The sequence below is a fragment of the Notolepis coatsorum genome (genome assembly GCF_963971535.1).
Source record: "Notolepis coatsorum genome assembly, chromosome: 12".
Classification (NCBI taxonomy): Eukaryota; Metazoa; Chordata; class Actinopteri; order Aulopiformes; family Paralepididae; genus Notolepis; species Notolepis coatsorum.
In genome coordinates, this window is record NC_140176.1 from 18380688 (window position 1) to 18391949 (window position 11262).

The 11262-nt window shown below is 41.1% G+C and overlaps 1 protein-coding gene across 2 annotated transcripts in view; it reads left to right on the forward strand.

The window, feature by feature from the left end:
• The window catches only part of LOC311237656 (uncharacterized protein), a 31208-nt gene extending 20040 nt beyond the window's left edge, over positions 1-11168 (forward strand). For both annotated transcript variants that reach the window (XM_084325623.1, XM_084325624.1), the window contains exons 15-17: positions 1846-1999; positions 4431-4542; positions 9533-11168. In XM_084325623.1, coding sequence (XP_084181749.1) covers positions 1846-1999; positions 4431-4542; positions 9533-9720 — 454 coding nt within the window. In that variant the 3' untranslated portion in view covers positions 9721-11168. The remainder of the gene's footprint in view (positions 1-1845; positions 2000-4430; positions 4543-9532) is intronic.
• The last annotated feature ends 94 nt before the right edge of the window (positions 11169-11262 follow it).

Below are 11262 nucleotides of genomic sequence, written 5' to 3' on the forward strand. Positions count from 1 at the left end.
TACAATACGGCTCAATACACACAATTGTTAAGGGGATGCAGACCAGAGAAAGACTTTTGTCTTGTTTACATCAGGGTCCCCCATTTTCAATTCATAATGAATTGTAAGTAAGGGTGCACCTTGCACCGTGCAATCCATTCTTTGTGGATCTAGCCCACAGTATTTCTGACACTGGGAATACATTCCCTGAGAATCATAGATGTCCCTAGAATCAGATACCAAGAACATGCAAATGGACCATATTAAAAAAAAGTCTGTAAATGTGTATTCTACATTCTTATGGAATGAATGAGATACAAAAAAAATTATATATTAAAAAAAAAAAAAAAAAAAAAACGTTTTTTTTTTTAATTAATTTTGAGTTAATTTTCATAACGCGATAATTTGCTGTGTAATTAATTAATCGAATTAACGCGATAAACTGACAGCCCTAATTTATACATGATCATGCAACATAAAATAATTGTTGTAGGAACCGTTTTGGAGAGGGAGGTAGGGAGGGGTTTTAGTTTTAAAGTTGTAAAACTTATATATATAGTTTTACAACTGAAATAACATCTTTGTTATTACAGAGAGAGTAAAGTACCGAAAAAAGGTACCGTCGGGTACCGTATCAATTCCCAGGTACCGGTATCAATTCCCAGGTACCGGTATCAATTCCCAGGTACTGGTACTGGTTCAAATGTGAACGGTACCCAACCCTAGTCCCCACTATGAGAAGAATGTACTGGAGCTGGTGATGTCTTGTGACCAGAGCTGCAATGCTAAACTAGTTTTGGCTAGCCGCTCGATATGAGATTTGTGTGTTTCCCTCGATTTCTTGCTCGAATACGTGTGGTCAATTCTCAATCAATGCAATACGCTAGGGGCAGTGGTATGTTTTTGCCAAAGAGAGAAAGGGTAGTGGCTAGAAGACATCCGCATTACAGCAGCAGGCTGTAACAGGATACCACAGAAGAGCTCTATGTGAGTCTTGCATTGTGGGACTCCTCACATGACCTACATGACATCACAGCAGCTTCATGAATGTCTCTCTCTCTCTCTCAATTTCCTTAAATACACATCCCTGGTAACTACTAGATTTAAGAGATCCCTCTGCATGATTAAAATGTGGGAAACACTATTTTACAGATCTGTTGACAAAAGTCCAACGACTATTAGTTGAGAACTTCTTCAGTCGAGGAATCAGCCCTACAGCGTATAGTATGGTCGCAGCTGTGGAAGGAAGCGTAGCAAGTGTCCGGTAATGCATTGGATTAGATTACATTATTGTCATTATACAGCGCAAGTACAGTACAACGGAAATAAGTTGGCATCTAACCAGAGTGCAAATGTAACAGTGATTAAACTGGAGTATATATAAATGAGTACTACTGAGTAATAATAATAATCAGATGTATTATAGTATTATTTACAGTGATACAGGTATATAGGTAAACACTATGGTAGTAAGTCATACTGGCCATTGGTATAACTAGTAAGAGTAGCTAAGGGATGGGAGTAAGTAAGGGATACAGATATAGATATAGTATCTATAAGTGATGCAGGCTGAAGAGGTTGTCACTCAGCAACACTCAACTGTTCTCTCTGTGATAGGCTGAAGAGGTTGTCACTCAGCAACACTCAGCTGTTCTCTCTGTGATAGGCTGAAGAGGTTGTCACTCAGCAACACTCAGCTGTTCTCTCTGTGATAGGCTGAAGAGGTTGTCACTCAGTAACACTCAGCTGTTCTCTCTCTGTGATAGGCTGAAGAGGTTGTCACTCAGCAACACTCAGCTGTTCTCTCTGTGATAGGCTGAAGAGGTTGTCACTCAGTAACACTCAGCTGTTCTCTCTCTGTGATAGGCTGAAGAGGTTGTCACTCAGTAACACTCAGGTGACGGACGCCGGGCTGCCCTCGCTGCGGAGCCTGCAGGAGCTGCTGGAGCTGTGTCTGGACCGCACAGCCGTCTCCAGCCGAGGAGTGGCCTCGCTCATCACCGGTCTGCCGCACCTCCAGGTAACTAGGGCCATTACCCCTTTAAAGGAGCACACCGACATTATGGGAAATTCACTTACTGTCTTCTCCAGAGTCGGATACCGATCTCCTTTCTGTACGCCCAGTAGAAAAGCTATCCGGCTGCAAGCTGGCCTAGCTTAGCACATATTAATGGAGGCAGATACGGACCAGCTAGCCTAGGGCGCTGGCCAAAAGCACCTCTCCTGGAGTTTTTTTTGTAGCTCAATGGACACCACTGTCCCCACCTCCACTTGAAGCATGTTCATGTTGAGCCCATGTCATCGCCCAGCAACCCATATCTCTCGGCCGTTTCACTGCCATTTTGAAAGCATTCTAAGCGGACAGCGAGTGGGCGGAGCGAAGCGATTACACAACCTCCAGGTTTTATATAGTTCTCTGTGCAACGTGGATAGACTGTGGGCTTCCTGAGCAACTCCCCCAACAGTCTTCTTGCTGCGTTTGAATTTCTCTAAGGCATAGGTGTCAAACTCATGGCCCGCGGGCCAAACGTCATTTGATGTGGCCCCCAAGAGCTCTGGTAAAAGATTTAAAAAAAAAAAATAATAATAATTTACATTAATCTTGGGTTAAAAAATAGCTGCGTTAAAATAATTGTGGGTTAATGCGTTAATAAAGCTTTAACTTTGACAGCCTTAGTTATTACACATTCTTACACATACATGTATGTTGAACATCTGAGGTATTGATGAAGTAACAAAGGAAAAAAGCCAAAAGCACTTACTCCTCAGACATTCTTTGACAATTTTACAGCCCAAAATACAAAAAAGATCCAGGCGGAATAGGTAACAAAGGGTTGAAGAAATATTGTCTGAACTGTCAGATGCAAACTGGCTGTGTGACATAACCGAGCATCTCGCTCAATTGAATAAGAAGCTGTAGGGACGCAAACAAGTCCCACCCAAAACTTGACCAATATAGTTGTGAACTGAGACAACCCTTATTTTGTTATTTTTTTAGTACAGTTACAGTTGTGTGTTCATGCAGACACATAGCAATTTCATTATGAATTGAAAATGGTGGACCCTGATGTAAACAAGTCGAAAGTCTTTCTCTGGTCTGCATCCCCTTAACAATTGTGTGTATTAAGCTGTACTGTACTGTACCCATTCTGCAATCTGTTAATTAAAGTTAATTAAACTATCTTCCATTAGTTGGATGTATGGCCTCTGCAAGGTTGTGTGCAGCCATTTGTTTTTGTAACATCTGCTACATCTGTCCCACGTGTTCTTTGCAGCTCACAGTTGTTAGTTCTGCCCCTCTTTGAACAAATTAATGTCATAGCTTGTATTTGATGATATTCTTCTTTGTTATTTACTTGAATGGTTTGATCATTGATTAATGGAGTAATATGGGGTTCTGATAAACTAAAATTATTTGTTAAAATAACATAAGCTAACATATATTTTTACATCTATGCAAATGCATATGCAATATATATAACTTGAATAAGTAATAAATACAGAAACAACATGTTTAACAATATGTAAATGAGTAGCTACATTTATTTTACATTACATTAACATGTATACGGTCTTTGGCCCTTTGAGGGCAACCATAATGCTGATGTGGCCCTCTGTGAAAATTAGTTTGACACTCCTGCTCTAAGGGGATTCATACAATTATAACTTAACTTAACTTGTATAACTTGTTTAGGTGTGGGTTAGTGTGAAACATTCAGAAGGAACCATCGTTCTTCTGGATTGTACACTCTGTACCCTATGACTGTTGATGTGTTTGGTTTGGTTCTACTTTATATTTGGTTTATTTACTCCTGGCAGAGGTTGAGTTGCATGTACCTTTTTTAAAATACACTGAAGAGGCATTTGTTAGTTAGTAATAGATCTCTTCTGTCAGGTACTACACCCTGTGGTCCTCTTTGGTGTAGCTTGTTTTAAAACATTGCACTCATTCAGGCACCTACTTGAAAGCATTGATTTTGTCCAAATGTCCACAAATTGAGGTCTGGAAAAAGTATGTAATCCTGAAAATTTGTATTTAAAAAAATGTATTAACCATTATTTACCCAGGGTAGGTTCGCTGAGCGGAAGCTTTTTCAGGAACACCCTATTCACACCTGGGAGCTGCCCAGTACAACCACAGTCTGCCACCGTTGGCCACTGAGCAACTCCACTGGAGCAGTTGGGGGTTAAGTGCCTTGCTCAATGACACTTCAGCGGTTGGTGTTGAGGGGATAGGAGAGAGTTATTAATTCACTTCCCCAGCCCAGATTTTTTTCCCCTGCCGGTCCGGGGGATCGAACCAGCGACCTTCCGGTCACAAACCCGCTTCTCTAACCTTTAGGCCACCCCTTACATGTGGTGGTTTTGTGTGTGTCCAGGTACAGGGGCTGGCCAGCTCTCTGGTACATGTGGTGGTTGTGTGTGTTTAATTTTCTTGTGTGTGTCTCCAGGTACTGGGGCTGGCCAGCTCTCGGGTGGGTGACACGCTGCTGAGGAGAGGTCTGGTCCACTGTGGTCAACTCCTCAAGCTCAACCTGAGCCAGACACGCATCACAGACCACGGTAAGGCCTTCCTTAACACTTTGATTACCAGCCATGCGGTGCGCCTTACCCCCGTTGAATGCCACCACCCACTTCAATGATAGCGTTGTGAACGCATAATCTATGTCTTAAATTATGGCTTTCTAATTATGTGTCTAATCTGGCCGTCGCTTATCAATGACTTGTTTGCAGTCAACATTGTCGAAACGGATTGTTTTTTAATCGGTTAATTTCCCTTTTATACCATTTTGAAAAACCCTCGTTTTCTTGAAAGTTTCAGGAAAATATAAAGATTCTGTCATAAACGTCCTTTACTGGAATATTCTGGAATACACAAAAAACGTTGTCATTTTTTGGCCTATTTATGCGTTTTCAAATAAACGCTAGATTATCGATAGTATATGTGTACTTATGCACGCTAGAGAAGCGAGCTGAAAATCGATTCTCTCATTTCCTGATCAGCGCACACACACACACACGTAGACACACGTCTATTCTGCATCGAACATTGTACATATGTCTAAACTGAACACTGTGACCTTTTTTTTACTTCTAATTTTACTATGTTTTTATTTCATACTTATCTTGTCTTGCACAGTCTCTGGAGCGCAACAGTAAGAAGCATTTTGTACAAAAGTATTCTGTACTTCTGTATGACAACTATTAAAGAAACTTGAAACTTGAAAACTTGAAACATATGGCACACGCTGATATCTCTGTGAAAACAGCTCTGATTATCCTAAGACTGGTAAAATAAATTCCTTACCTCAGATAAGATGTTCTCCAAAAAGATTATTCCAATTCCTGATCGCCATTCCAAATATCGATCGCGTTTATTGATTCAGCGCTGGGTACTGGAAATATGTATTCCACGCTGTTTTGCGGCTCGGCAATGACTTTGATCCTCTCGGATGGCTTGCCGGAGAAGTAAAATGAGGAAACTGGATTCCCCCCCCCCCCCCCCATGTGTTTCATTCTAATCCAATGGGGTGCAGTACAACAGGGAGAGACTATAGGGGGCGGTATTTTCCCAATGGAGCTCAGAGAGAGTTTGCAGCACTAACGTGAGACTAGATTGATGAAATATGAATTCAAATCGCTAATAATAATAAAAAACGACAAAAAAACGCTATTTGTTGTCGCTGGGACTCAACGGTCGGCATGAACTAACGACATATAGCGTCGTTGGCACTCAAAGTGTTAAGACTGACTGACTGGAACATCAACTCCAAAGGGATCAAAAGAGTGACGAGATATTGTATTTGCTCTATTTTTATTAATTATATTTATGCCCTAAATCAGTGGTTTTCAACCTTTTTGATGAAAGAGTCTTTTCGTGACACACAATACATGCAACCATTGACAGGAAAGGATTATATATTATATAAACATTGTACTTTACAAATAATCAAGTTAATATTACAACTTTAGGTATTTTAACACTTTGATCGCCATGGGTTAAATTCATAATTTACCATCCCTAGCCAGCTCTATTTGTCTATGGAGAAGTTCCCCTTCTTTGCAGGGCTATAACTTTTTAAATTCTATTGCTAAATTGCCATTATTATGGCCCATTCAATGTCCTATATGTATTGTTCAGGGTGTAGCAACGTTAAACTTTTTCATTCACATATTCATACTAAAATATGGTCTACTCTAAAGTATAAGTGTTTTTATCGCTTTCTTCAGAACGTGATTTATAGCCCTAAATGCATTATATTGATGATCAAATACAGTTTGATAGCAATCGGCGCGAGATAAAAAATGTCAACTGGATGTGGTTCTAGAAGTTACTACGTGTCATCTGATGATGACCGGATGAGCGGGGGGCTGTTTATAATTCCGTGGGCAGCGTTAGATGATTCATCCAGAGTGGGTCATATGTTCATCATAGCAGTTTATATGGAACACGTTAGAATATAACGCTGAATCTTACTGTGGCTTCCTCGCGCGCTGGCAGATGAGCGTGGAACAGAATTTTTTCTATTATGGGATGGAGAAATGCCCGATCCATTTCCAGGTTGTATAATAGTATATACGTCCAAATCATGTTGTTTTTTCGAGTTATTTGCACCGATCGATGTTCACTGTGTCAAGACGGAGTCTCTCTAACGATAGCGAGTGCCCGGACCACATATGGATGAGCACTTCCGGTTCAAAGGGTCATTTCCGGTTGGCGATCTGCCGATCGGCCACCAGATGGCGCTCTTGAACCGCTAGAGAGTTGAGTGGAGCTTTGCAGTGTGTCTCAGGGCTCCGGAGGGGAAATATGATTTCGATCACAGATTTTTGAAATATTGACATCAAAGACGAGTTACGGCGTCTTCGGCAGAATGAGCATGGCTAGGAATGACGTCTTAACTCGTCATCGGCGATCAGTGTTAACAACAAAGTGATTTTGAAGTCCGAACATTGAGTCGTGCCCATATGGCAAGCATTTGTTTTCTGGCCGATGGTATTTTCATACTATGCGGGTGAGCATAGCAGCTAAGAATGACCATTTGTTTAAAGGGGACATGCATTGCTATTCCTAGCACTATTTGGGCAACTTTACACAATTCCTGTGAGTCTATTGAACACATCTGTATGTTTTTTTTTTTTTTTTTCTTTTTAATGCATTGTTTTATATTTATAATGAAGTACTAAAAAGCCTCATTTTCCAGCCTCAGGATTTCAGGCTGTTATTGGATGGGCTCCGCTCATAAGCGCTTTGAAAGACAGTCACCCACACAGTCTGCAAGTGGCAGACAGACAGACAGACAGACAGAGAGAGAGAGAGATAGAGAGCGAGAGGGACACGGAGCATAAAGTTATCTCTCCACTGCTTCCCCGGCGCGGTCCAGGTTGTGTGTGTAAATGCGTGTGTGTTTGTGTTTCACACACTCCTGCACCGCGGTCCCTCTCTCTCTCTCTCTCTCTCTCTCTCTCTCTCTCTCCCTCTCTATCTCTCTCTCTCCCTCTCTCTCGCTCGCTCGTTCTCTCTCTGCCTCGCTCTGTTTGAGGAAGTGAAGATATTTCCACTCGCTCTGCTGTCTCTGTCAACCATAGAGGGGGCGTTAGTTATGCAAATCAGTGCTATATTCACGTCAGCAAAACTGTCCAATCAGAACAGCTTAGTTGAGTGAGGGAGGATCTCGTGAACTCGAGACTAGACTACTATCATACTGATGAGTATGATTAGCTATTAGCTATATCTTTAATTTTTCAAAATGTACAGTTGCTATTGCATGCACTCATCTGTGTTTCACCACACACATGAGTGCATGCTTACCAACTGTCCGTCTGCAACACTACTATCACCGACATCTAAGAAGGGAGATCCCCCCTTGAACGGCCCTTCTAAGGTTTCTCTCCTCCACATTGCCTGTGGAGTTTTTTTTCCCTATTGTTAGGTTTTAGTGAGTTTTTCCTTACCTTCGCGTGGGGTATGTCTGGGAGTGCTTGCATTCTTTCATTTATTTGCATTCATCTAAAAAATGTTTGGACCCTATGGTGTTCTTGTTCTGTTCTTGACTTATTGTTATGTTGTCTTCTTGACTTGTTTAAAGAAGACCTGTACGGCCCATGGGGACATTAACGTGTGTTGTCGGGCCCTATAAATAAATTTGATTTGATTTGATTTGATTTGAGACTAGACTACTATCATACTGATGAGTCAATATGATAATTATTAACGACAGACCACATTGATATAATCCCCAATTGCTAGGAAAACATGCTAAACACTGGAAACGGCTATTTATAATGCATGTCGCCTTTTAAATTTTCACTGGATTAATACCGGTAATAGCATCTGTACCAAAGACAAAGTTTGTTTATATTTTCATCTCCTGACTCTGAGGTTGAGAATTGATTGATTGGTTGATTGATTGATTTATTTTATTGTGGATTAGAGACATCATCCAAGGGATAAAAACATGATAAAATGCAAGCACTTATTTCCATCATGGTCCCTGGTACTAAGAGACAGGACATACATCAACATAAAACATTGAACATCATCATAAAGTATTAAGAGACTATATGCATATATAATATATATATATATATATATATATATATATATAAAATAATAATAAATATGCTACCCTCTTTCCTATACCGATAACCATGTTCATACAGACCTTGGGGCCTGTTTAATGCTGCTGGGCAGGCTGTTCCAGAACCAGTAAACAATAAACACATACAGCACCAGAAGAGTACTTCTAAATAAACACATACAGCACCAGAAGAGAGGGTACTTCTAAATAAACACATACAGCACCAGAAGAGAGGGTACTTCTAAATAAACACATACAGCACCAGAAGAGAGGGTACTTCTAAATAAACCCACAGCACCAGAAGGGAGGGTACTTCTAAATAAACACATACAGCACCAGAAGAGAGGGTACCTCTAAATAAACACATACAGCACCAGAAGAGAGGGTACTTCTAAATAAACACATACAGCACCAGAATAGTACCTCTAAATAAACACATACAGCACCAGAATGGAGGGTACCTCTAAATAAACCCATACGGCTCCAGAATGGAGGGTACTTCTAAATAAACCCATACGGCACCAGAATGGAGGGTACTTCTAAATAAACACATACGGCTCCAGAATGGAGGGTACTTCTAAATAAACACATACAGCACCAGAATAGTACTTCTAAATAAACCCATACAGCACCAGAAGAGAGGGTACTTCTAAATAAACACATACAGCACCAGAATAGTACTTCTAAATAAACCCATACAGCACCAGAAGAGAGGGTACTTATAAATAAACACATACAGCACCAGAATAGTACTTCTAAATAAACACATACAGCACCAGAATGGAGGGTACTTCTAAATAAACACATACAGCACCAGAATAGTACCTCTAAATAAACACATACAGCACCAGAAGAGAGGGTACCTCTAAATAAACACATACAGCACCAGAATAGTACCTCTAAATAAACCCATACAGCACCAGAAAGGAGGGTATTTGGATTCTTACTGTATTTCCCCGTGTTTCCCTCAGGTCTGAAGTTCTTGAAGCGCATGCACCTGAATCAGGTGAACCTGGACGGTACCGGTGTGACCCTGGCGGGCATCGCGGGCCTCATGTCCAGCTGTCCTCAGATCAGCAGCATCCGGGCCAGCCACATGCGCTCCATCCCCCCCGACCAGGTCTCGGACGACGACGACGACGGTGGGGAAGCCCAGTGAAGCCTATAACACACTGTGAGCTTTACCTGCCGCTGTTCCTAGATCTGCTACCCACAGGGACGGCTTGAAGGCGGCTTCACTCGCTGCTGTTGACTCAGATCTGCTACCCCGCAGGGACGGCATCTCTCCTACTGCACTGCTTCAACTGCAGCTAGTGGCACTAATCTCCTAATCACATGTCCACTGTTGAGTTGAGATCTTAGAAGAAGGAGCGTTGTTTCTGAATTAAGACCCTTGATAATGTCTAGATTCAACCCCTGTATTTACTCACACTCCCGATGTTATGAGCAGTGTTTCTGGTGATCGTGCCATGTTAGACCGATGGCAGATACGTACTTGTATGCATGCCATGATGACCAATCCTTGTGAGGCATATGTCAAGACGGGAGATCTAACCGCTATTTATAACAGCATGTATTCGCAGAATGTCACGTCTAACAAGCCTGATTGTTAAATTAATAATTTAGAGCAAACATTTATCCAAACAGGCCTATGCGTTGGTATGGAATTCCAAAAAAAATAAGTTCTGCGTTGAAGAGTTATATCTGGTTTCAGACTTTTCTTTTTATTATTAGGGTGCTCCAAGGCAGATGGTTTGTCTCAAGAAGATCCACTTAACCCTTGAACCAATGCAAACTAGGTTTGGTATTATGGGAGTTGCAGTTGTCGTTGGGTTCAAAGACTTCAGACAGAAGTCTTGACTTGCTATATGGAAATTAGAATCTGTTGACTCACTAAAATGGACAAATGTCTTGATTTATTTTCCTTTTGAAAGGGAACAAAACGACTTCCTTGAATCTGTACTAGAACATGCTTGTTCATTGAGCAAAGAAACAAGTCTAAATCTATTTTAATTATGTTTCCCTTGTATTGCACATGCCATTTTTGGGTTGTAGCACACACCAAATTATAAATTAATAATTTCCTTCCCTGCCTGGCAACCCGACACCCAAGAGTAAACAATTTATCATTTAAAATAGTCAGTACATTAGGTAAGCCGTGTTCCTGGCTCCAAAACGCACAGCAAATGTATTAATCAAAGCTAATTCATTGCTTGTGTTGCCGTTGGGAAGCAATTCTGAACAGCGTGTTCGTTAATCTGAAGACTGACCGTATGGTGAGGAGTACATGTGTAATTTTACCACCAGCACCTAAATCCAAATCCATACGATGACTAGGTAAAACCGATTTTCCACAGCCCTTTCCAAGTGCACCCTTTCCTAAAGATAGAAATGTATATGCCGTTAATCGTTCCCGGCCCTACCGTCTCTTAATGTCAATCGTTGGGGGAGAGTCCTGACATTTCCCCCCCAAACAAACATGTGACTCGACTGGAAGACAGAGCAGCGATACGACGTGGTGGGTTTAGAGTTAAGGTTGGATCTACACCCCAACTGTGGGCCATGATGCATATTGCATACTGAGTGGGGGTTCATGAGCAAGAATCCAAAGTAACTAATGAGAAAAAAAGTTGTTTCTCTTTGTTTACAAATATGTAAAATACAGTTTATTTTCCCAAAATGCTCCCAATTTTGGATAAAA